The 27928-nt window shown below is 44.0% G+C and overlaps 1 protein-coding gene across 1 annotated transcript; it reads left to right on the forward strand.

The window, feature by feature from the left end:
* Positions 1-84: 84 nt before the first annotated feature.
* On the forward strand, positions 85-26792 carry RMI1 (RecQ mediated genome instability 1). The gene is made up of 2 exons (XM_069625866.1): positions 85-391; positions 24982-26792. Exon 2 carries the CDS (start codon positions 25010-25012, stop codon positions 26612-26614), a length of 1605 nt encoding a protein of 534 aa, XP_069481967.1. The 5' UTR covers positions 85-391; positions 24982-25009; the 3' UTR covers positions 26615-26792.
* The last annotated feature ends 1136 nt before the right edge of the window (positions 26793-27928 follow it).

Genomic DNA, 27928 nt, shown 5'->3' on the forward strand with positions numbered 1-27928 from the left:
GTAAAGAAAAGGTTATCTCTACGTTCTCGAACAAGTGTGAATGCTTGTGACGCACAAATAAAGGCGCCGACGAGAATCTGCAGAAGAGTGGCCTGTAACGCGAATACATACAACTACCCTTTACAATATGTGGCCATCGCGATGTTATAATTACTCCTGGGCATATTTCAGGGAAATTTTAATTAAGAACGGTGATGCTTTAATGTGGGCGAAGCGCACATTATGACTATTTGGTGCCGGAAAAAGGGGGTGGATGGAAACATGGCGACGGTTAGTCTCGCGAGGCCAGTTGAGCGTGCTGGATTAAGGGTGCCACGGTGCCACCCCTTAAGGTTTCGCGGGCTCGCAGTTGTAGCAGCAGGAACGTGGAAATCGCGCCTTTACATTTCGGGTACTTTAGTGATTAATTCTATTTCGTTATATTTTAGTCCACATTGGATTGCGCCGTTTTATGGTTGGGCACATGCTTCCTTTTGACTATACCAGTGATGTACTCAAAAAACGTGATCCTCCTTTCTCCTAAAGTAGGGGTGCCTTCGTTTCTGGCGTACAGCTAACTTTGTCACGAGGATTTATACAAAGCAGCACGCATCAACAACTCCTCAGTTCCCTTCCCACCACTCTCTATCTTTAGCAACGGTTATACGATTGTCCAAAGCGGCACTGAGTTTGGATTGCAAGTTGAACTTGACTCTCTTTTCGCACCACGCCATGTTTACTTAAATGTTGGTTGGGGTTTTCCTCTGCATTGTACAGTATTTGAGCATAAAAAGATTGTTCTTTGTAATACAGATTTTCCATACATTTGTTACAGAAAGTCACGATTCTATTAAAGACTCGGAGGCGAAAGATTATGCTCTCAACTTTCCTTTATTACTCGCAGCAAAGTAACAATAAACAATTCTGAAAAACCAATAAACAAAAACTATAATTCCCAGAAGCCTGCAATGAATTCGTAGTTTGTTTTTCATAAGCTCATCAGACCAATTATATCTCATCTCCAAAAATCTCTACCTGAACCACAGTCCTTCCTCTTTCTTCTGCTGATCGAACATCCAAAAACTTGCTCCCCAACTGGTAGATGATTTCTTAATCTTCACTTTGTTCCCCTTTCAAGGTGTCGTCTTCTGCTCTGCTCCTGTTGAAACATGTATACCATTACCTTTCTCATCATGAACGGGTGGGCAATCGCATAACATCATTACAGTGCCATTTACAACATTACATTACTCTTTAAATATCATATTTGCACACTTTTATTGTATCGATTGAATTGGGTGGAATAATCTTTCACCTCTGAGTCTTTCATAGAATCATGACTTTTTATAAGAAATGTATGGAAGATCTGTATTTTATCTCAAGACTCGGAGGCTCGGATTATGCTCGTTTAAAGCTTACTTACCACCAATGACGCTACTTGATCTATTGGTCTAAAATAGAAATTCTTAAAAGAAATTCTTAAAAGTTTCCTCATTAGACCAGTCTGCCGCCCTCAAAATATCTTTATGGCTCCTGCCATAAAGGCCGATGACGCCATAGCAGCTCTCGTCGAATGAGCTCCAAACTGACCCACATCTATGCCTGCCTCTGCCATGCACCATCTTACCCATCTGGACAATGGCCCTCATTACGATACTGGCGCTAAACCATGGCGCTATTAGCACCATGGTTGGTGCCGGTATCGTAACGAGTCCGCCAATGTTCAATGGGGAATTACCACCCCATTCCAAGGTTGGCGGGGCGGTAATTCCCCATTGAACATTGGCCCTTCCCCATTCCCATTTTTCCCCCATAGGGCTCAATGGGACTGGGGAAGGCGCTAAGTACGGTACCGCAAGTTGCGGTACCGTACTTAGCACCAAGGTCCCTTTGCGGGTCCCTACTTTAACGGCTGGTCTAGACCAGCCGTTCAGGTCGGGTCCCGCAAAGGGACCTCGTAGTAAGGCGCTAATGGGTTACGGCGCCGTTAACCCATTAGCGCCAGGGTCGTAATGAGGCCCAATGTGGCTGATGCTATTGCTTTAAAAGGTTTCCTTATAGCTATCAACAACTGATATTCCCCATTGGGCCTCACCATATTCGCCCTGGCTTCATAAACTTTCAAGCACCTAACAGGACATGACTTAGGCTTCTCCGGAAAAGCCATATAATCAACCGATTTAATATTTGTCTTTGTCCTCTTCTCTATATAAAATATTACCCCTGAAGGTGAGAAGGATTTCCTATTTATCTCTAAAGCCTTCGCATCAGACACTCTCTTGCATGAAATCAAACATCACAAAGTAGTTAACTTAGCCCACAGCGCTTTCCTAGAAAGATTCTCATTGTCTGGCCAAGCCTCAAACATCCTCAAAACCACACTCACGTCCCAATGATGAGAATATCTAGGTGTGGGTGGTCTCATGCACTTGACACCTTTAAATAGCTTGCATATTGGGGGATGCTCACCTGCTTGTCTACCCTCAATGTACTCATGACCTGCTGATATCGCAGACCTGTAGTTGGTAATAGTCCTGTAAGCCGCTGCCTGTGCTGCCAGAAAATTCACTATGTGTATTACATCCTTTCGTATGGGATCAACTTCTCTCTCCATACACCAATTACTCCATCTTCTCCATGCCACTCTGTAGGCCTTCCTGGTAGCTGGGGCCCATGACTCTCTAATAAATTGTTGAGCCATCCCCGAAAGTCCTGGCTTGGCCCAGGTCTTCCTGAAATCGCCCATGCTATCGGGTTCAAATTCCCTGATCGTACCAATGGGGGAGTTTCTCCTGTTGGACTTAACATTATGTCCCCTCTGTGTGGTAGCAGAATTGAAGCCTCGTACAACAACTCCAGAAGGTCTGGGAACCATGTTTGGCTCCTCCAATCGGGTGTCACTAGAATCACTGTTGCTTCCTGTCTCCTGACCTGCGCCACCATGCGCGCTATCATGGCGAATGGAGGGAAGGCGTATTCTTTTGCTGGTCCCCAAACCTGGAGAAATGCATCCGTCGCTGTTGCTTCCGGATCTGGTCTTCAGCTCTGAAACTTGGAGATCTTCCTGTTCAATCTCGACGCAAACAGATCTGTCCAACACAGACCTCTCCGATGCATTATTTCCTGAAATACTGAGTTGTCCAGTTGCCAATCGCTGGAGTCCCTCAAGTATCTCGAATTCCAGTCTGCCACCAGATGGAGATATCCCGGCAGGTGTTCTGCCCTCACACTGACTCCCCTCTGGAGGCATAGTTGCCAAAACTCTTTGGCCATCTCTGTCAGCATCCTGGATCTCGTCCCGCCCAGTCGATTTATGTATCTGACTGCCGAAACGTCCATCTGTAAACAAATGGCACATTTCACTCCTTCCCGAGTCCAACAACAGACTGCGAAGGATCCCGCCAGAAGCTCTAGGCAATTGATGTGTAGACCCAACTCTTTGCTCGACCATCTCCCCCCGGTCGCTTGATCTCCACATCTGGCCCCCCATCCACTGGCATCCGACTCTATTACCAGGTCCTTTGATGAGCCAAATATCGCCCTGCCATTCCATGCCTCCATGTGGCAGTACCACCATTCCAGCTCCAACTTAGCCTCTTGAGATATAGCCACTTTCTGTTTGTAAGATAGACCCTTCCTGAGATGATCTATCTTTAACCTCTGTAGTGCAGAGGTCCTGGAAATATTGCCTGAATCGATGATGGCAGACGACTTACCAACCTTGCTATCTCTCGCAATGAGATTTCTTGTCTTGTCATCATACACTTTATTTCCTTCTTTATGAAATTCACCTTCTCTAACGGTAGTTTAAGTGGACCCTGAGTTGTCTCTAAAATTAAGCCTAGAAATTCCATCTCCCGTGCTAGATGTACCTCCGACTTCTCCCAGTTTATCAGAAAACCCAGCTGCTGTAGCAAAACTGTTGTTTTCTGAATCTGCTCCCCCAGAATCTCTCTGTCCTGGCACATCAGACAAATGTCGTCCACGTAAATAATCATTCTGATCCCCTGTTCTTTCAGGTGTCCTAGAACTGGTTTCAAAAGTTTGGTGACGCACCAGGGAGCTGACGCTAGACCAAATGGAAGCCATTTGTACTCCCATTTCCCTCCTTTACAGAAGAATTGTAAAAGCTTCCTCTGATCCCGTTGAATCGGAATCGTTAGATATGCATCTCTGAGATCTATCTTTGCTAACCAATCTCCTTCCTGAAGGACGTCCCTTAAAAGGTGAATCCCTTCCATTTTGAAATGTCTGTATATTAGAAAATAATTCAGACCCTTGAGGTTTATTACTGGTTTTAGCTTGTTTTTTTCTTTCACTAAGAACAGGTTGCTTATGAAACCTCCCTAACCGTCTAAGGCTGGACCTATTGCGTTCTTTATCTTGAGTAACTCTACCTCTGTCTTAAAGATCATCGTCTAGTTTGCTGAACCTTATCTGCCTTGGTGAGGTTACCTGTGACGGTTCCTGCCAAAACTCTAACTGAAAACCTCGAACTGCCTGCCTCACCCATGCATCTGAGGATATCTCCTTTCTTTTTTCGACGTTATGTTATGTTATTTTGCATTATATAGCGCCTTATGTACCATTGGTATGATCTCAAGGCGCTGGTAGGTTGAACGCCCTTGGGAACCGAAGTTCAGATCAGTAGAGAGGGACAGAGATTCATAGGTGCATGTGAGCACCGGATATGTGTGCAGCTGGTGTGACATTCGTGTGATAGCTGCTTCATAGCGGTAGGTGTGGTGATTGGATGGGAGATCAATAGTATGTGTTCGGTCTGGCCGGTTGTTATCCAGACCGATTCTGGCTGCGTTAGTCCTGAGGAGGACGCCTAGGCTGGAGGGTGCATCACCAGCTGTGTTTATTTAGGATGATGTGGAGTATGAGGCAAGTGATGGTATGAGAACAGCTATACCGAATGGTGTCATAGTATCACTGTGTTCTAGTTGAGTGATGGTGTGAAGAAGAGAGTAAGCGTGGAGATGTGATATGGTGGTTTACCTTAGGTGCATGAGAACAAGCACTCTCCAATAGCTCCATGCACTCCAACCGCTCCATGCACTCCAAGCCGCTCCATGCACTCCAAGCCGTTCCACGTACCCCGTTTCACCCGTTCTATCCACATACGTCATCAGCTCATCTACATACATCATCCGTTCAACCATCTACTTCATTCCACCTACTTCACCCGTTTCATCCACATATTTCTTTCATTCCACCCACTTCACACGTTCCATCCACTTCACCTGTTCCACCCTCTTACTCCACCTATTTCATCCGCACACTTCTTTTGATTCATCCACTTCACCCGTTCCACCCACTCTCTGTTCCACCTACTCGACCCGTTCCACGAGGTTCCCTGTTCCAACCCCATACTTCGCTCGTTCCAACCGTATATTCCAACCGTTCCAACCTTATACTCCACCCGTCCCATTCACATACCTCGTCTGTTCCATCCACATACTTCACCCGCTCCATCCACATACTTCACCCGCTCCATCCAGACACTTTGCCCACTCCATCCACATATTTCAACTGTTCCATCCAAATACTTCACCCGTTCCATCGACATACTTCACCCCTTCCATCCACATACTTCTCTCGTTTCATCCATCCATTCCCTTAATTATCTACAAATTTCACCCGTCCTTTCCCATACTTCACCCGTTCCATCCACCTACTCGACCAGTTCCATCCACATACTTGACCAGTTCCATCCATCTACCTACTTCACCTATGTCATCCATCTACATACTTCACCCGTTCCATCCACCTACTTCACCCGCCCTATCTACCTACTTCACCCGCTCCATCCACATACTTCACCCGCTCCATCCACATACTTCACCCGCTCTATCCATCCATTCCCTCAATTCATCCCTATATTTCACCCCTCCTTCCACATACTTCACCCGTTCCATCCACCTATTCGGCCCATTCCATCTACATACTTGACCTGTTCCATCCATAAACTTGTCCCTTTCCATCTACATACTTGTCCCGTTCGATTGACATACTTGACCCGTTCCATCCATCTATCTACTTCACCCATACCATCCGTCTACGTACTTGTGCCATTCCTTCCACGTACTTGTGCCATTCCTTCCACGTACTCGTCCCATTCCATCCACATACTTGTCCCGTTCCATCCATTTACCTTATTCACCCGTACCGTCCATCTACAGGCTTCATCCATTCCATCCACATCTGTTTCGTACATCCACTTTCTCGGTTTCGTTTATCTGTGTCATCCGTTCTTCCACCTACTTCACTATTCCAATCACGCACTTCTCCCGATTTCATGGAACCTTTTCGCCAGATCATCCACATACTTCATCTTTTCCATCCACATACTTCATCCGTTCCACCCCGTACATCCGCTCCACCCCGTACATCCGTTCGTTCACATACTTCACCGGTTCCAGCCACACACTCCATTTGATCTACCAATTTCACCTGTTCCATCCACATGCTTGACCCGTTCCGTCCACAGATTTCACCCGTTCCTTCGAGATACATCACCCGTTCATTCCACCTACTTCAGCCGTTCCATCCACATACATTTCCCGTTCGCTCCACGCTCTATACCCGCTCCATACTCTACATCCATTCCATTCAACATACCTGACCCGATCCGTCCACCTACTTCATTCATTCCTTCCACCTACATCACCCGTTTTACACCCTACATCCGCTCAATGCTCCCATCTGTTCCACGCTCTCATTTGCTCATTGCTATCATTCGTTCTGCACTCTCATCCACTCTACACACTTCATCCTCTCCACTGACTTTAATCCGTTCCCTAGACTTGACCCGCACCCTCCACCTACATCACCCGTTCTACACCCTACATCCGCTCAACGCTCTCATCTGTTCCACGCTCTCATCTGCTCCCTGCTATCACTTAATTCCACGCTCACATCCACTCTATGCACTTCATCCTCTCCGCTGACATTCGTCCGCTCCACCCACTTCATCCGCTCCATTCACTTCATCCATTCATCATGCATTATCGGTTCAACTCATGTCACATGTTTCACGCACTCGATCCGTCCCATGTTCTCCATCTGTCCCATGCACTACACCCGTCTCGTGTACTTGCATCGTTTATTCTATTCGTTCCCTTTATACTATGCATTCTGAAATTCCATGGCATCTGTTTCATGCACTCTACCAGTTCTGTGTCATGTATTCATCTTTCCAAGCCCTCCACTTTATTCCTCCTGTTAATTTTGTTCCTCTCGTCCATTATATTCATTTCATCCATTTCGTTAATTTCAACCATTTTACTGCTTTTATACAATTAATTCTTTTTATCCATTTCATTGCTTAGATTCATTTTACTCATTCTGTCCTGTTTGTCTTTTTTTTTTTAAGTTTACATTAGAGGTTAATAGTTTTCGATTTCTCATTTGGAATCTTGATGTTGGATTTGTTAATTAAGTTAATGTTATTTATGATCTAGTACTTTGGGCTAGTTGGATTGCTGTTATCCACTTTATTCCTCTCGTCCATTTTGATCCTCTTGTCCATTACATTTATTTCGTCCAGTTCATTAATTACGACCACTTTATTGCTCTCATACAACATATTCATTTTATCACTTCTCTGTTTTGATCCTTTTTACTCATTCTGTTTTGTTTATCTCTATTTTTTACCTTAGAGGTTATTAGTTTCCGATTTCTTGCTCAGATCATGATGCTGGATTGTTATTATGATCTAGCATTTTGGGCTAATGTCATTGAGTTGCTGTTATCCAGTATGAGTTATGTTTTAGGGGAAGGGCCATGTTTTCGGTAATTTGCGGAAAGACATGAGGTTCTCGGTGAATCGGATGTGGGGTGGGAGTGCGTTGCACAGAGTGGGGGACAAGGCCGTGAATGATGATCCACCTAATCTGACTAAGTTTGTTTTACGTATGACTAGGAGGCCGGCTGAGCTTGATTTTAGAGTATGTTTAGGGTGATAGGGTTTTAGTTTGTCTTGAAGATATTGAGGTCCAGTTTTATGCAGTGCTCGGTGAGAAATGCACAAGGTTTTGAATGTCACCCTTCGGGCAACCGGAAGCCAGTGCAGACTTTTGAGGGCTGGAGAGATGTGGTCTCTTGGGCCAAGCGCTAGTAGCAGTTTGGCTGCAGCGTTTTGTGCTTGTTATAGTTTAGACAGTTGGTATGCGTGCAGTACGAGGTAGGTAGAGGGGGTTAGCATAGTCCAGCCTTGATATAACAATTGATTGGATCGCGGAGAGTCTGTTGGGAAAGGAGAGGTATGGAAAAATGTGCCTAAGAGTTTTAAGGTGGTAGTGGTAGGACTTTGAGACATTGTTGACTTGGCGCGAGAGGGTTAGGTCTGAGTCTAGGGTGCATCCAAGGTTTTTTACCGAATTAGAGGGTGTCGTGAGTTGCCCAAGGTAGACGGCCAGGGTAGTGGGTACTGGAGGAATGTTTGTTTCCACCTTTTTCGCTGCTTTTATTTCTCTCGCCTGGATTACTCTGGTGCTGCTGTCTACTGTTTCCTCTCCAACCTCTGCACCTGCCTCTTCCCCTGGAAGGGAAGAAAGGGTTTGACCTCTGGTCCTCTTGCTTCCAGTTGGCTCTGCCGTTATAGGATCTTCCGTATTGATTGCGGCTGGACGAGCGGCCCTTTCCTCCTCCAGCCCAGTCAAAAATCTTCCTCCCGAAGAATTTCTTAAGGGATGATTGTGCCTTGTCCATGGATGCGTATGTGTTGGCGAACTTTGCCATATCCTTAATGAAGAGATCCCCAAATAGTTTGCCCCTCGCTGCTGTAGCTTGCTCAGACGAAGCGAGCTCTCCCAGCCTAGAGTCCAACTTCATTAATATGGACCTCCTCCTTTCTGTGGCCAACGTCCTGTTGGCATTCCCCAACAGGCATAGGATTCTCTGCGCCCAACCAGCCACTATCTCCGGGTCGATGGGCTCTTTCTTTGTCTTGGCCACCTTAGCGAGCTCCCAAATTATAGTGATAGGCCCCAGCATATCCAACAGTTTGTCCTGACGGGACCTCCAGGACCTGGCAATTCCTTTTTTCACATCCCTGCCGTATCTCCCCAGGAACGTGATTATTCTCTCGTCAATCTCCGGTGCTACCACAACTTCCCAATCTTCAACACTCGATGCAGATATGCTCTGCCAGTAATCTAGATTGAGCACGCGTGGGCGTGCGTGCGTGCGTGCGTGCTTGCAAGTTTGCCTAAGTAAAACACACACTGTCACATTAACACACACATTCATAAGCATAATAAAAGGAAGTAAAGTAGAAGGACAGGGTGATTTATGGACAAGGACTATTATGATTGGTTGAAGTAATCACATGGTCAGTTTGTGGACCAATAAGAACAGAACTACAAAGACTCTAAAACAATGGTTATATTGAGTTTTGCTTTTCATGTTTTATTGGTTTGTACTTTGCTGCTGAACAGTAAAATGGAAAGAGAAACATAATCCGAGCCTCCGGTCTTGACATAGAATTGTAGTTGAAGCCAACACATTCTCTCCCAAGCCTATCCAAATGCATTGTTACACAATAAAGGCAGCTGACAGAGAAAAGGTTTGATAATACAGTGAGACAAGGGTACATAAGCAGACCCTTTTCTGTGGACATGGTTAATAGAGTATGATAATTACATTTTCAATTTTATTTTCACAAATAAAAATCTCACAAAAGTAAAATGACATACAAATTCATGAAAGCTTTTACAGCAAAACAGAAACATGCTAAAAGACTTCTGAAGAAACAAGTTTACACATTTGAAACAGGGCTCACTGCATAATCTTTTTTAACCTTTTAACTGCCATGGGTTTTCCCCCCTAGTGCCAAGGCCTTTTTTGGTGATTTTGGTATTTCGCCATTCAATGCCTTCTAATGTTTTCTGTTTCATTAACCCCTTAAGTGCCAAGTACAAGGTATCTCGTCCTTGGCAACAGGCAGGTAATCCCAAGGATGAGATACCTCGCCCTTGGCACTTAAGGGGTTAAGGACTAAAACCTCTTTCATAAAGCGTATGGCGGCCGGGTCAATTACCTTAAAATCCTTTCAAAGGTGCAGAAGAAAAGTTTGACGGACCATGGCCAATTTACAGCACGTCAGACTATGCTAATAGAGAGTAAAGAAAATAAGTTAAGTTTCCCTCTAACTGTGATGAATGGCTAACTTCACAAATTCTATCTAAATCCGCTGCATGGCTAAACTTCACAATTCTATGTAAGTCTGACGCATGGATAAACATTACAATTCCATCTCAAAGTGGCGCATGGTCAATCCTCACATTTCACTCTACATGTGACGCATGGTTAAACTACATCTCGGCAGAGGGTGACCTCCTAGATTGGAGGCACAAACAGTAAATGCAAAACACCTAGATTGAGATATCTGGATATAGTGCGAATGCCCAGGTATGGGACACAACATTAAAATAAACCACCTAAAGGCTGGTACACAGCAGTGATAGAATTAATATTTACTAGCTGACTAATTTTGGTATCCTATGCTATGTCGGTAAGAAGAGCAGCAGGGCCTCTTGGAACACAGTGATTACTGTACTCCCCACCCGGACCACACTTACCTTGTCAGTCGCGGCTAAGGTTTAGGAACCTAAGGCCTTACGGAACCCGGTCTGCCACTTATTTATTCTGCCTGATTCCCGTTGACAAACATCCAGATGCTCCAACAGCAAGGCCGCAAAGACCTTGCTGTCGGCATCAAGTATGGCAATGGGTCGATAACATAGGGCACATATTGAAATCCTTTTTTGAAACCAGGAACTATACCGATATACTGAATGGATACCCTTGTTTACCTTGTGAGGCGGAACCGGTTCTATTGTGCCTTTCTGTAGAAGAAACTTGATATCTGCTTGTAGAATATGCTGGTGTTTTTACAACATCTTTCTGTGCTTTGGTGGACAATGTTTTTTTTCTTTCTAAGAACTCTCTTGGACACAGTGAACAGCACCCACTGACGTGATCCCCTCCCATGCTTGGTTTAATAGTGAAATGTGAGTCCGTTTGTGGGATACATGGGAGGGAACCTGAATGGGTGTGTCATTGCTTAGCGGCTGCTTAGCCTCTAGGGGCTGCAGCTCTACACCTGCCCCTTTTGTAGCTCTATTGAAAAGTGGATTGATAAGCAACTGATTGAGTTTGGGAAGAATGCCATGGTGTTGAAGGTCCCCGCCTATACCTTGTCTGTGAGGTACGTGGGTATCCCCCGTGAAAGGAGCGTTGTGTGTTGAAGGCGCCTCATTGAATATAGAGTTAGATATTTGCCCTAGAGTTTTTTTAAGGGCCTCATACACTTCCTCTGCATTAAGAGGATCGACTGCTCTACCAAATAAAATACTGGTTTCAATGGGCATATTTAGCAGTTTTGCTTGAGTCTCTAGTTTGAAACCGGACTGTTGCAAACAAGAATGCCATTTCAAAAGGGGACCTTCAGCAATAATGTGACCAACGTGGTCTGCTGCATTTAAGTTACTCTTAATTATGCAGTTGGCAACTTGTTTGCTCTCAGCTACTGTGTTTTTAATTGGTGACCACAATGGTTCAAGAAAAGTATCAAGTTGGTAATTGACTCTGTCCCATAGGGATCTATCTTAGCTGACTAACTAAGTGGTATTGTTAGCAATGCGTATCCAATAGGCTGCTGAAGTAGATACCTTCCTGCCTAGAGCATATCATTTGTTGCTTTCTTTTTCAGGTGGCACCCCCACAGATGCTAAAGGAGTGCCCACCCTTTTTCTTGGGGTTGTGACCACTAGAGAGTTGGGCTTCCAACTGTCCCCTAATGTAGAGGGCGTCAGTAGGTGCAGGTTTAAACGTCTTTTCAATACAGGGATTAACTTCCCTGGTTAGGGAGGGCGTAGTAAAAGTAGGTTGAATCAGTTTTAGCAACTGATTGCAATTATGTTAATGTTAAAGGACTTTTGCACCGCGCACTATCGCCACTGGAGTGGTCCCCTGGTGCTCTGGCAGATCTGAAAAGAAAAAGGGGTGGGGTGAGTTAGTGGGATCACGCGGTAAAAGTGCAAGAGAGCAGTGATGTGCTGTTGGCAGCCTCAGTTTGGTTAGCACGGTTCGCTGAGCTTAGGTGTGCTTTTCGATTGGTAGCTGTAGTGTTCTGTTGTGTGAAGCTATGTGTGATTTTCTTTTATTATTATTTATTTTTTCTTCGAGTGTTGTGAAGTTTCTGCGGTTTGCTGTGCTTTAGGAGTGTGGTTGTGTTTGGTTAGTGTTTGAGAGGTGTATGCAGAAGGGTGAGATTGTTAGTGGGTTGGTTAGTGGTCTTGCTATCTAGATGCAATACATGCCAATTTCCAAATTCTTTCCAGATGTGGCGCGTGAATATCTCCAACCCGATGCGGCACTGGCCAATATTCACAGTCCCGTCCAGATGCAACGCAAGCCAATATTCACAACTATATCCAACTGTGGCACTGGCTAACACCCACAATCCAGTCCAGAGTGGACGCAAGCCAACATTCACAATCCCGTCCACATGTGACGCAAGCTAACATCCAAAACTCTATCCAAACACGTCACTGGCAATGCTCGCAGTCCTGTCTAGATGCGACGCAAACCAACATTCACAACTATATCCAAGTGTGCCACTGGCTAACATTCATAATCCCGTCTAGAAGTGACACAGGCCAATATTCACAATTATATCTCACTGTGGCACTGGCAACACTCACAATCCTGTCCATATGTGATGCAAGCCAACACTCACAATTCTATCCAGGTGTGGCACTGGTAATGTTCACAATTCAATCTAAATGTGGCACCCCTCTATCGGTTCTAGGTGTTGTCTCTCCCGTCAAGGTTTTTGTCAGCTTATTCTTTTCATTTTCTGTTTTGTTGCTTCTGTCTGTTCCGAGGTGTTAGAGGCAAGTTTTTAGTAGTTTGATATGATATGATATGGCACTTATAATGCACCTATACACAAATGTTTCAAGGCGCCAGTTTCAATTAATTTCCTGAATTTTAGGTGGTCTTTGGTGTTTCTTATTCCTTTCTGGAGGTTGTTCCAGATTTTTGCTGCCAGGTGGGAGAAAGAAGAGCCTCCTAGTTTTTTCCTGGCGTATGGCTTTGGTTCTAGGAGATTTCATTGCTTGATCGGAGGAGTCTTGTTGGCTTGTAGATGGTTATTTTATTCTATAGTAATTCTGCTAGCTGAATGCCCTGTGTGTTTTAATCACATTGTTTTGAACATGATAGGTTGTTTGATCGGAAGCCAATGTAGCATTTTTAGCGCTGGTGTGATGTGATCTCTTCTAGATAGTTTGAGGAGGAGTCTAGCCGCTGCATTTTGGATGCATTCTAATTTCTTCAGGTGGAGTTCCGGCATCCCGCGTTAGAGGCTATTGGCGTAGTCGATTCTTGACATGAGGGCGACGAGTGTTTTGTGGGTGAAGGACAGGAAAGGTAGGATTCTTTTTTGTTCAGTGAAGGAGGAAGGAGGAAGAAGCATTTCTTAATTATCACGTTTACTCGTGGTTCTACGGTTAGTTCATTGTCCATTAGGACTTCCAAGTTTATGACTACATTTGATGGTGTGGGCGCGGTTCCCAGTTCTTTCGGCCATGGTATGTAGGTGTTCTCTTGGTTTTTGGATATAATCATGATTCCTGCCTTTCCTGGGTCATAGATTTTTTAGACATTCTCTTAGAGTTGAGTGATCTGCTTGTGCATCTTCGATTTTGTAGATGATTTGAGTGTAGTCTGTGTAGTTGTAGCATGTAAGGTTGTATTTTTTGCAAATTTTGATTAGCAGAGTCTGTTAGATGTTGATGTACAGTGGTGATAGTGAGGGTCCTTGTGGTACTCCACAGTCGTTAACTCGTGGATTGGATTTGAAGGGCTTTATCCATACAGTTTCTGTTCTGTTTCTTAGGAATGATTTGTAGTGCTATGTCCGTTATGCCTATATCTTCTAATCTCTTGATCAGAGTCTCATGGCTTTCTGTGTCGAATGCTGCTGAGAGGTCGAGCAGAATCCGGGCTCAATTGTGTTGGAGTCAGCGTTTGTTTTTAGATCGCCCCAGGTGGATAGGCGTTCTCATTAGTCTTCCTGTCACTAACTCATGGGGTGTGAGGTGGTGGTCAGACTCGGGCTGATTCCTTAGGGCATATAATGCTAGGGTTAGGCAATATAGCCATGCCTTTTTCAGTGTCAATTTAAGCTTGGTGACTCTTTCCTTTAGGAGGCCGTTGAGTCTCTCACATAGTCTGTTTGCTTGCGGGTGATGAGCAGAAGAAAAAGGGTGTTTAATATTCAACAATAATCCTATTTGTTCAAATACTTAACATAATGCGGCCCATTATCGGATCTCAGCACCTCACACACTCCCCATCTGTGAAAGACTTCTTGTACTAAAAACTTTGCTGCGCAAGTGGTGTCCGGGTGTGTACAAGGACCTGCTTTGATCCACCTGGAAAAGGGACACACCACCAATATCAGATGCCTGTATCCATTACATACGTGCAGCATATCAACATAGTCAATATGTAATATGAAAAGGACCATTCGGTCGAGTAATTACTCCTCTATCGTTCGCAGTGTATGCCCAGCAGTAAACTTATGACATAGGATGCAATTTACTACATAAAATGCAACGTGTTCTAACAGGTTCAGTACGAACCAGTCTTCTGCAATTGCTGCAGCGAGACTCTCCCTAGTTACATGTACAGGGTAGTGTAGCTGTTCAAGCGCTACCTTTAACAAGGCTACTGGCCTCACTGGCTTTCCAGTACTGTCTTGTCGCCATAATGCTTATGTGGGGGATAAAGAACACCCACTTCGATTCCATAATTCCTGCTCTTCCTGTGGTGCACTGCCTTGAATCTCCATTAACTGGGCCCTTGGTAAATAATTAAATCCCTCATTCACTACCATAATCGTAACTACTTTCTCCTTAATATCTGGAGTATCAAAACTTGAAATATCAGGTGAATACGCAAGCCTTTTGGCCTCTGCGGCTTTGTTCCCGGAAGAAATAGTCAGTTTTCTTTGTGTGCACTGCGCATTTAACTATCGCTATGGCTACTGGGAGTTGTAGTGCCTTAATAAGCCTGTCCAATAATGATGTGTGCTGCACTGGAGGGCCATCTGCTCGGAGGTAGCACCTCCTTTTCCAACGTGCTAGCCCTACGGTTGACGTCACATAGGCAGAGTCACTGTACACTGTCACTTCCTGTCCTTTGTGTTTCTCGAGCGCGACAATAAGGGCTAACAATTCTGCTGCTTGTGCTAAAAAGTGAGACGGTAGTCTTGCACTTGACACAACCTCAAATTCACAGTTTGCTCTATGCCTCACTACAGCTGTGCCAGAATGCCTTTCCCCACTTCTTTGATACATTTTCGATGAACCATCAATAAAGAGAATCTCTCCTCCTGATGATGCATTTTCCTTTATGCATGGTATATTGTCATGAAACTCCCCATAGTTCGCGCAGTCATGCACATGCTCGCCCTGTGCCACTGGCTCAGCCACAAAGGTGGTAGGATTCACTATTTTACACCTGACAATTTTAATCGCTGGATTTGATATAATAACTTCAAATACCAAAGCTCTCTGAGATGTCAATGTACCCTTAGGTTTCTCCAAAATGGCAAACAAAGCATGCTCCACAAAAAGTGTCATAGAACAACCCTTCACAATACTTGTAGATTTCTCAATTGCGAATGCGGCGGCTGCCAATGACTGTTCGCAAGGAAACTGTTCTTTCATAACCGGGTCTAAAATACCACTGTAATACGCTAGAGGTTTGTACCCTAATGTAGTTCTCTGTGTAAGCACTGCTGTCATAACTGTCCCATTGGTGTGGGAAAACAAGAAAAACTCCTCAGCATAATTGGGAATTCCTAAAACAGGAGCTGTATAAATTGCTTTCTTCAAATCCTCCCTCCATTTCTTCAGTCCATTCTATTATCTCCTTATTCACCTGTGCTTTCTTTAAAGCCTACAAAAGGGGTCTTGTGTATGATCTATAACCAAACACCCATGCTCTCAAATAATTACATACTCCCAGAAATTGTTGCATCTGCTTCACTGTGTGCGGTTTTGCAGTTTGCATGATCGCTTCAGCGCTTTCAGGTGTAACCTTCTTTCCCTCATGTGAAATCAACTGGCCTATGTACAACACTTCTTCTTGACAATACTGTAACTTCTCTTTATCTACCTTTTTAACCCTTGTCGGCTAGAATAGTCATTACTTGAATCAAGTCTTGTCTACACTCATCTTCTTTTGTGCTACAAATCAAAATGTCATTACATACTGTATCACAGCACTCTTCAAATCAATATTGCCTAGGTCCATCTGTAGGATTCTATTAAAGATCGATGGAGACTCACAGTACCCTTGAGGCAGCCTTGTGTGCTTCAGGCGGATTTGACGAAACAAAAAGGAAGTCAAGTCTTGTTAATGTTGATGTTAAAGGATATTTGTACCTTGCACTATCACCTCCAGAGTGGTGCTCTGGTGGCTCTGAAAGAGGGAGGGGGGATGAGTTAGTGGGAATAAACTGGAAAAGTATAAGAGAGCAGTGATGTGCTGATGGCAGCCTCAGCTCGGTGGGTCCGTCGGCTGGGCTTGGGGTGTTTTACGGTCGGTAGTGGTCGTGTGTTGTTGTGCAAGTCTATGTGGGGTTTGTTTTGTTGTTGCAGTGTACTGAAGTTAGTGCAGATTGCTGCGTTTTAGGCTTATGGTTGTGTTTGGTTAGAGTTTGAGAAGTGTATGCAGAGGGATGAAATTGCTAGTGGTTTGGTTAGTTGGCATTGCTGACTTTGCAGTTATGTCTATGTCTGATGTTTGCTATCATTCACTATTCCATCATTGCTAATTTTCAATATTCTGTCTAGATGTGAGGCAGGCTAGTGATCACGATTCCAATCAAGTGTTGCACTTACCATCATTCACAGTTTCATCGAAGTGTGGCACATGCTAACATTCACATTTCTATCTAGATGTGACAAAAGCTAAAGTTAAGAATTCCATCTAAGTGTGGCGCATGCTAACATTCACATTTCTATCTAGATGCGACACAAGCTAAAGTTAAGAATTCCATCTATGTGCAACAGGATTGAGGAAATGCATTTTTTATATCAATCATGGTGAAATACCACTCTTCTCCTGGAATACTGCATAGTATCGTCGCTGGATTAGGAACTAAAGGAAACTCTGCCTCTACAATCTGATTAATCGTTCTCATGGCTTGTATTCATCTCTACAACCCTCCTTTTAATTTCCTCACAGGGTACACCACAGTATTGCACAATGACTCTGATGGTACCAGAATACCTTTCTCCATCAGTGCACAGAAAGTCTAAAAAATTCCCCCATCTGCCTCTCGAGACATTGGGTATCGTCTTACTTGAGGTAAAATCGATCCTGGTTTCAGCTTTATTTTAACCTCCCCTACTCCCTTTAGTAGGCCTACATCATAAGGGCCTTCGGTACATAAAACGTTTGACACTTTCTCCAAGTCTTTGTCAAAAAAATGCTGCATGCTGCCGCATTATCGCCATGCACTGTGGGATCTCCCTTTTCTCTATTCTGATCCAATATGTAATGCTCACAAAAAACACCACTTCACCATCTGATGGATCATCTCTAAACATGTTGTTGTCGGTGACGTCAGTCAGTCTGCACCCTTCCTCATTGGCGATTACTGTTCTCCATGGGCTACCCTCATCTGTTCCTTCGAGCATTGCCATTTCCCCTCGTACTATGGGTGCATCTAATTCTAGGGGTATGGTCTGTCCCCATCTTCGTCCATAGGTACCTGTGTTCTAAACAAAAATTAATCGGGTATCCTCATAGTCCTTCCCACTAAACCAGGTAGCCATGTTAACATATTGCTCACCCCATAAAGGAAGACTTTGGGTTCTATCGGCACCCCTCGCAGAGCCAGCCCTGTAAATGCCAATATAAACTCGCCCACATTTATATAGTGTATCCCAGGAGTGGAGCACACTATACCTTTGTCAGTAAAAGAAATCGTCATGTTAAGTTTTGTCATGAAGTCTCTTCCCAAAATATTAACTGGTGCCTGCCGTGAATACAACAATGGAACAGACATATCACACTCTCCTATAGAGACTGGTAATTCGTCAGTAAAAGGAACTCTGTAGCTCCAGAGAGACCTTGAGCATTCATGGCATTTCCCCGACATTGGATATTTTCCCTCTTGTATACATGAACGAGTTGCACCAGTTTCTACTAAAAACGAAAAAGATTTGCCTCCTATCATCACGTCAACCCTTGGTTCCTCTTGGCGGGGGGGCCTGTTGTTACAGATAGTACTGAACACATTAAGTCGCCCTGTGAGCTGTCCTATTGTGGATACATGCAAACCCCTGTACCTGTGAAGGATTCCCTCCCACCACAGGGACACCCCCTATTCTAGGTGTCAATAACTGTTCTGTGTTTGCATTCTGCTGTATCTGCATAGGGGCGTGCTGCGAAGGCCCTTGTGGTGGATTTAACAGTGCTTGCTGTGGTTGCTGTACCTGCTGTGCCTTTTGCACTTGCGGCGCTTGTGTCTGATACACTGTCTGATCTTGCGCAAATCCATCCCTAGCTTTTGAGCTATATGCTGGAGGATAAGCTGTCCACCCTCCTGAGAACTGGCCATTTTGTACATACCCTTGACTTCCGCATACGCGCACAATGTGCTCTGTCATCCCACATGTCCAACATATAAGAGGACCCCGTCTGACTAGTCCCCTTGATTGAATCCTCCTTGCGCATTCTGATTCTCATTCTACGCATTCTGAAACCCATTTTGAGCGTTCTGAAATCCACCCCTTCCTCTGGAGCCCATGCCTCTACCCTTTGGTACAAATCTGTTCTGTTTTATTCGCCTGCGATGTATCCACTACTTGCTGTACTCCTAGCTCTTCTCTGCTCATCAGCACTGCCCCTTCTATGGCATACTTTTACAATTTCTTCTGGACTAACTTGGCTTCCTCAAGTTTTTTAACATCGTCCTTCCTACTTTTCTCCTCTAACAACCCACAGTGATGCACTATAGTCAACTGTATTTCAGGCCATGGTTTCGCTTCCATTCCCACTTACTTCTTAAGCTGCCTTTGTACCTGCTCAGGTAATCCTTGACATCAAATGTGGTAAAATACTGCCACTGTTTTTCCTCACGGCTCGCGTGTTTCAAGAGTCCAGCATTCCTGAATATCCTGAATATAAGCAAGCGGATCTTCATCTTGTTTCATCTTTCGAGTCATAATCGCACCATTGTCTAATATGTTGGGATTCTGTACTCTGAGAGCTCTCCAGACATCTGCCCTACAATTATTAAATGGCGCTCCCGTGTACGCAGTGTGCAAGTATGTGGTCATGTGTTGCAATTGTTAGGGAGAATTCTCTGTTTAGGCTGAATTTCCTAACCTAGTGAGTCCCCCAGCAGCTTTGCTGGATTTTTTGGGGTTTATTTTTTTTCTCCTGCCAAGAGTGAGACTCTTTTACCCTCACTCTTGGGCATGATTTGAGTGTGTTTCTTTGAATCTAGATGTGTTTAATGGGCTATGGGGTCTTTTACTCCATAGGGCTACATGTGTTTTTGTGATATGTGTTACACAGCACCCTCAGTGCAGTGACACAGGGGTATCTTAGTGACCCCCCAGTATAGACTCCATACCCTGGGACTGACTACTGTCTCCCAGGGCATGCAAAGTCACATTGACTTTACTAGTCTTAAATTCTGAACAGAACCAGTACAAACCATCATATTGTGGACGTACTGGCTGGGGCAATTCGATTGCCCCAGGGTCTGTTAGTCGAGGCGGCACGTCTCCGTCCCCCCTGATCGAGTTTTGGCTGGTGGCAGTGGATACTACTTTTTATATTCAACCGCAAATATTTTCCTATGGGATTTCCCATTGTTTTAGGCTACTATCTTTATTTAATTATTTACGGTAGCCTCGAACATACCGCCGGTTTATTTAATTAATATTAATTCTCCGGTTGGTATTTTTTGCCAAAACTTGATCCTAAAATGGCATTTGTGTTCTCTTCTGTGACTCCAACACAAGTCGAGCCCTTTGTTCCACTTTTTGGCTGGCTTCTCCACAGAGGCCCTCCAAAGTGGTGCCACTATGTCTGGGGTACTTAGGAGGGGTGGAGGGGAATTTAGGCACCCTGGACTGAGTTGCCTGGGCAACTCAAGTCACACTCCGTCCTGATTGGCCCAAGTGGTGAGCCGGCCGGCTCACCACTTAGCATGTTTGAGTGACAGCTAGGCTGAGTGAATGGGGGTTTGCTGCATAAAAGCAGGGCTTTGGGGACTGGAACTTCAGAAGTCGCCACAGGACCTAAGGATCCGACGAGGGAGAAGCTGAGCCGACCTGCCACGACACCACTACCGGTGGAGCCCTGCTGGACCGTCTCACCACTTTTTCCCAACGACAGAGGAGATCTCCCGCCGGAGAGTCTTCTTCCTTTGACTGGTGGGGATAACCAGTTTCACCGTCTTTTCGCTTTCCCGACGTATCTCATGGCCGTCTTGCCCGTGCCAAGCACCCCGGCAACCGGGATACCACGTTTTACCACGACCGCGAGACAAAGGTACCACCTTTAACCGGAAAACTCCGCGGTTGGTTTCTGCCCTGGTAGAGCAACGACCTTCATCTTTCCTCCAAGTCGAGATCTTCTCTTCCCCTGGACGACGACGCAACTTGCACCCACTACCAGGAACAACTGCCACCGCTGGAGGATCCTTCCCACTTAAGGTACCGTGTCCCGCCTGGCTTCCCTTGCTACCGACTGTACGGGGTAGATTTAGCCCCCGGCTTTCGAACCTGGGTTAGCCTGGGACACCTTGGCTAAACTTTTCTAAGCCCCTCTAACCTCTTCTTGAACTCTCTGCAAGACTTTCTAAGCCTAGTGTAACTGTGTGATCTTGGGCGCATTTGTGCTCTGCTCTCTCTAAGAGTGGGCCCAGCCTTTGGACTTTGGCTCACCAGTGACTTTTTGCTCTCTGCCTTGCTAACAGTGTTCTTGAATCGTAGAGTGGTGTACCTCTTCATATTCTGTCTTTTTCCCTCCCTTTTTCACAAACTTATTAGAGTGCAATCTAGTTAAGCGCTCACCTCTGTATGAAAATAAGTGGTGTTTTACTGAGATTTTCTAATAGGGAAAAAGGGGTGTATATATCATAATAGTAACTGTGTTTAGGATACGTTTACAATAAGAGTGCTGGAGTGTTTCAACTGTGTGTTTTTAAATAAATAAATATATACTTTGATACCAAAGCTCTGGTCAGTGTTTGCTCGTATTATTGTATCTGAGTGCCTATTGAGTATACTTTGCATACTGCCTAACTCTTCTTGAGGGAAGTCTGACTGCTCAGCCACAGCTACCAGGTAAATCTGGGTGGTACAGACTGCTACCAAGTGGGTTTACTGCCAACACCTGTAGTCCTAAATCTTTTGCAGTGGTCCCTAAGGGAACTGCACAGGTTTCTGCCTAACAGTAATATTGCTTTCAACAATGATCCCCTTCTGGCCATGGCATGAACATTTTATCTGCCGTGCCTTTCACCCATTCTGCACTGTTCTGTTTGAGCGTGGGCATATGTTTTGGAAATGTCTTACATAAATGCATCAGAGGAGTAATGTCTCCCATTGTGACGATTCTCAATTGACTGTCAATACTTACCAGTGTTTACACAAAATATCTTTTATGAAAACAACAAATATGAGTGTGCTCCAACAATCGCCGCTCAAACCTCTATTTTTTCAATAATCTCAGCCTATCTCTGAGTCTGTACCGACAGTTTCTCTAGATAGACGCTATATCTCCTTGGCCTTTTTTCAAGTCTCCTTACACAATTATCGCTCTTCAACACCTTAATATACCACAAATACACAGACTAGTCGACTGTTCACATTTATCCTCAGTGATCACTCCTCTTATATCTGCCCCATATAATACCCTGATCACAGGATTTGAGCTGTCATCTTATATGGACCTGTCCAATACGTAGCCTAGTTTACTTTGACTAAAGTGTATGACAACTCCTTCTGAACCCCTTGGGTTAGGACTCCCGGGCCTTCTTCTCTCTTAATTACACACAAAAATCACATGTTACTTTGCTCATTAGTAGTTACTTTTGCCCGTTACCTTCTTAAACTGCCTGTTGCTTTCTAGCTATCACAATACCATCCCTTCAGTTTATCATTCTCTTTAGTCTACTCACCATTCGCTCTATCAGCTCGAGGCCTTCGGTATCGACTGCCCCCTCCAGTTGACCACTTTTGCCTTCCAGCTGCAAAGCGCCTGTGGAATGCAGGAGGGATTTTGTCAAAAAGAGGGACCAGTCCCACCTGTCTTGCTTGTGATCTTCCGGCTAAATGGTGGAGGGTACTAGATCGTCTGAAACTCTGGAGACCTACTGGTTGATGGGTCTTTTTAACCAACCATCCAACATGCTACCAAGTGAACCCTTAAGGTCCTTTTAATTAAGGTAACACATTGTATGATGGATGGGATGGAGAATAACTCTCACACCAAGCAAGAAGACCAGGTCAGGGAGTTGACAAAATGTCTGTTTTATTCTCAATTTTCTAAAACCGGGAGTACACCGGAGGTTGCACAGCACGATCTCAAAGCATTTCATTAAAAACATGACTTTTATAGCAGAAACTCATCATACGTGATGTCATACTACGTGGCAAACTACAAAAACATACGCAGGATTGTGATAGGACTAAGGGGAGTATCTAAGTATATACTTTCTATATGGGATAGGATTGTGATTGGGTCTCTACACACAGGTGGTCAACTCATGCCCTTCCTTAGTGCAAGTCATCTTCAACAGTTATTAGCCACACGGCACACCATTGGCTTTAAAACTATAAGGCCTTTCGTTATATGGCCCTCTACAATTGGTTGGAACGCTTGTACCCTTCTGAACATTCGATTCTCTAGCAGCACGTAGGCTGGTAGCCCAGGTGCTGGTGGGTGGACTAGACCGTGTCTCCCCACCCAATTAGCCCATCATCTCTCATCACTCATGCCGTCTGCCATTCAGATTGTCTTTGAACTTGGCCTTGCGGTTGCTTCTTGTCTCTGGAAATATAAGGGAGTATGAGCACATTCTTATCAAGGTTCAGGCTTGCATGCCCACACCTATTTTCATCTTCAACTCACATGTTCAGAGACTGTGAATCAGCCCATATTATAGCATTTAATCATCTTAAATGAAGAACTTGACTCTCCTGGTGTTCTCTCTTTGCAACTTAACAAAGGATGCCTCAGCGTCTCGCGTTCACTTGCTCTTCAAGAACTGATAACCAGTTTTGGCTGCTTTTAGCCTTTGACACCAGACCAAGCAGTCTTCCTTTGGTCCATCTTCGAGCTTCGGCTTATTCTTTGCTGTGACACATACGCACACACACAGCTATCAATCCTCCTTTCTGCACGGGTTGAGCTCACTAAGATTGTGGCATCGAATGTCCAGATTCTACACATATATATTGGCGGCACTGCCTGCAATCTATTCACTACGTATAGCCAGCCTACGATTACTTAGTCTGCTTGCGTTATGGCATCTGTACAGTTATAAAACGACTTGCATTTTCTGCAGTGCTTCTTCACACGTGCAATCTACATTTCGCACATGAAAGTCTTCTCGATTCTTTACTTTGCCATCAGATTCTATGAGGTCTATGCATTCTCTGCTCTGGTCATACTTCTCAGTGCATCACACTCATCTCTTGTGACGTCACCAGTCTTTCCTTTTCACATCTTCACACTTCTTCTGAGCTCTCCCTCAGGAGACCGTCATCTCTTCTGGGATACGTCACACAGTGTTTTCTCAGTTGATATCTTGTCTCAAAGGCTCTTTGTGTATTCGGCACCATCACTGGCGTTGCGCCTGTCACAATTTCCGGTTTGCAACATATAGGCAGAATAGGGGTGGGACTTCTGCAGAGGCATTCGGCTGCTCCTCCACAATCCTCTCCTTCCTCATCAATTCCTGAGCTGGCAATCTTATGGTGGACACTTTTTGGTTATAGGAGAACCACCTTGGGCAGAGTGGAATATGATTTAATCTGCATTGCTTCTGGTAGAAATATGTTGCCAGTTAAAAGTTGTGACAGATTCTCAGGTCTAGGTAGTAGACTGGCATATCTCCTACGGGGGCCGGATTCACAATTTCTGTGGTCGGTCGTCAGTGATTTCTCAGCTGGTACAGTACCCATGCAGTGTTGCATTTACTGTTATAAACATAGCTTTACCTTACTGAGTTGACATAGTTAACATTGCTGTATCCAGTGCCTGTATGACTTTCATAATTGCAAATTGTTTCGTTTTTGAGGTACATTGGTCTGAATATTTTGATAGTGTCAGCAATATTCTAGGAGTAGATTCAAACCAGTTTAATTTGCATATTGTTTAATTAGATAATAGAAATATGAGGAATGTGGAAGCCCATTTTTTTTTTTTTTTTTTTTATGGGCAATTGCTTGAATAGCAATGGTATTGGACTAACATTCAGGTGCTTCTCTTTCCATGAGGAGCATAAGATATGATACACATAATAGACTGGAACGATTTTATAGGGCTAACTAATTTATGTCTGTGAATACAGAATAAGCGGTCAACAAATTCTTACTAAATGCTCAACAACATGTTTATTTTAACATTTGTTTAGGACCACATGCATCAGCATTGATTTCTCTGACAAATTGTTTTATGAGCAAAAAACGCACATAATAAACCACTTACCTGTAGTGACTCTTATTTTGCCAGAAAGAACAGGAAACACCACAATATTTTGCTTGTCAGTATTTTTGCACCATAGTCCTGCCATTTAAGGTTTATCAGATGGCTGAAATAAAGAGTAATGCTGAAATAAAGAATAACCTGTATCAGAATATACTTGTTGCAAGTACTCATAATGAAGGAGGTTTCATGTAAGAACAGCATTTAAATATTCTATGTTATGTTTTTTTTCAGATTTCCTGCAAATCTTATGTAATTTAAGATGATGAATGCATCTAGTGTAACCTCCAGAGTGAAAACGTGGCTTATGTCCACATGGCATGTCCACGTTCCTGACCACTGGGTGGAAGCTTGTATTGACTGGATCCAACAAGAACACAGTGGTGTTACCTTGTCTCAAGCACAGATTAACAAATTGGTATATGAGCAGTGGCTTCTGACAGACTTGAGAGACCTGGAACACCCTGTGTTACCCGATGGCATATCTGGGGCTCAAAAATGCGAACTGAATGGCTGCTATTCTATACAGATCGATTCCCTTGTGGATGTTAGTCAGCCTGTTTATTCCCAACTTCAGAAACTCCGAGGAAGAAATAACCAAAATGAACACGTATCTGATGCTACCCAGGTATCACAAAAACCTTGGGAAGCAAAGCCAACTCGAATGTTAATGGTTCAGCTAACTGATGGGGTACAACACATTCAAGGAATGGAATATCAGCCTGTTCCTGTTCTTCATAGCAACATCCCTCCTGGTACAAAAATATGTTTGCAGGGAAACCTTACTTGTCGCCTTGGCATGCTTTTACTGAGACCAGAAACTGTAAAAATACTTGGCGGTGAAGTCGAGGCACTGTTTGAGGAGAATAGCCAAGAACGGGTCCTGGCTGCATTGATTGGAGAAACCGAAATCTACCCTCCTAGTAGTTCTAACAATCAACAAACTCTTACAACCCATGTTGATGAATTAGGGCAGGCTCTTGGTCCTTCAGATGAAGAGCTTCTTGCTAGTTTGGATGACGATGTTGACATTTTAGTGAACAATACAACCCCTTCGGAAAGTGGGTATGGCAGCAGAAGCAACATCACTAGCAACAGCTCATCCCAGACCTATATGGCAAGTAATGGACGCTACAACCACCAGCCAGACACAGGAGGAGTTTCCTCTGATAGAAGTGTAGGAATGGACAGGGAAGATAATCCTGAGGAATTCTTTCTTGATGAAGATTTAAATGATATACTCGGGATTGAAACCGACCTGGACGATGAACTTTTTTTAGAAGAAGAGATCCAGAGAGAATGTGTAGAAGCAGAACTTGAGCATGTACATTTCTTGAATGAGAACAAACATGTCCCCACAAGAAGGTTTACAGAACTATCTATTTCGTCACCATTGGCTAATCGGCCAATTGAACACATTGGTTTAAACGATGCTACTGAGGATTTGGATGACTCGCCCTTTACATACATTTCACTTTTACTGGCCAGCAATAATGACAGAATTAAAACTGTCAAAATAAAAGGATTTATTGTGACATTAACTGGAAATCTCACAAAAACCAGCGGTGTCTGGTGTATAAATGCTACGATCTCTGATGGAACTGCATATCTAAATGCTGATTTCAGTAACCAAGTTCTGTCTAAGATTATTGGGTTTTCAGTGACTGAAATGAAGGAATTAAAGAAGAATGCCAAGCTGCGTGAAAACATTTCAGTGGGTTTGCTGAAATGCCAACAAGAACTCATAGATCTTTGTTGCGTAATGACCATTACATACACTCCATCTACAGCAAACGCATTGGTGATACGTCTTCAGGATGTAAACACTAATGACCTGGAAAGCTTAAAGCAACGATTACAGTACTAAGTAGAATATATTTTTGTTTTTAGATTTCAGAGAGATTGTGTGTCCGGGATATCACAATTCTCTGTGCCATTCAGCTTGCCATATTTTGCATCTTAAAAGCATAATACGCTTGAATTCTTGTTATACTATGAATGTTTTAATGTACATTTAAAGAAATAAAGATTCCATGAAAAATGTATTCATTTGTAGTTGGTTTTATTCAATTGCAGAGCGGATATTGTATTGACTAAAGAGTTTGATAAGGAATATCATACATCACTGAAAGAAAATTGTGGAATTGAATCCTTGTTAATGAAACTACCTACGTAGCAAACTGTAAAATAATTTGAAGTGCCATTGAATTTCCCAATTTTGTCCTCTCATTACATCACCTACAATATACATTTCCAAAATAAATGCAATTACATGTTCTGCCTTTGCTCTGAGCAGCCTCAGAGCATTTTGCAGGAGAGGCTTTCCAGAAAGGCATGAAGGGGCAGCAGAAAAAGTCCCATCAACTGAAATATTTTGACATCACCTTCTGAATAATACATTGGGATAGATGATCAGGTTTTGGTGGTGAAAAGCCAATGATGGGCTGGAGGGTGACAAGCTGATGTTGGGCATCCGGCAGACATTGAGGTATTGCAGGCTATGGTTGGAATACCATGAGGGATACATTTGTCTCCAAGATTGAATTCTGCTTTGAAAGGTGAGTCTTGTACAGCTTAATTATTTTGGAGAGCAACAAAGTAATTCCCAATAGTTTTCTTTTTTCCTTTCTTTAAGGTGAGTTGAAATACATTTAATCTGTACTCTTAAACCGAAATATTATGATCTTGGCAACATAAGTTCCACTAAAAAGGACTGAGACTGAGTTCAGGTAAGTCCTAGTTACGCGGGCATGTTCACAGGTACATAGGAGGGAGGCCCCACTACCCAGGCAATTTCCAACTGCCACAGAGGAAGCGGGGACACACCCAAGATTTCACACATTGCACCAACTTACATCACACATTTATGACATCTGACACAGCTGGAGCAGATTTCCACACCTCATCCCCTCCTCCCTGAAAGGGGCAGAAAGCAATTGTTGCTCAGGGAAGCACTCTAGCAACCCTCAAATGATTACATGCGCAAAGTAATTTGCAGAAGAGTCAACCAGAGACCCACGCATGGGAGCAGTAGGACACTTACTCACACACTCACTTGCACCACTACCTAAGTAAGGAACAACCACACAGCAACGGCAGGGAAGAGCAGAGTGCCAAGCAAGGCCAAGACAGGAAGGCAGGAGGAAGGAATATGAAAGGAGAGATGCAAAAGGAGAATCAT

This window comes from Ambystoma mexicanum, chromosome 6p (assembly GCF_040938575.1).
Source record: "Ambystoma mexicanum isolate Mex_15411 chromosome 6p, UKY_AmexF1_1, whole genome shotgun sequence".
Lineage (NCBI taxonomy): Eukaryota > Metazoa > Chordata > Amphibia > Caudata > Ambystomatidae > Ambystoma > Ambystoma mexicanum.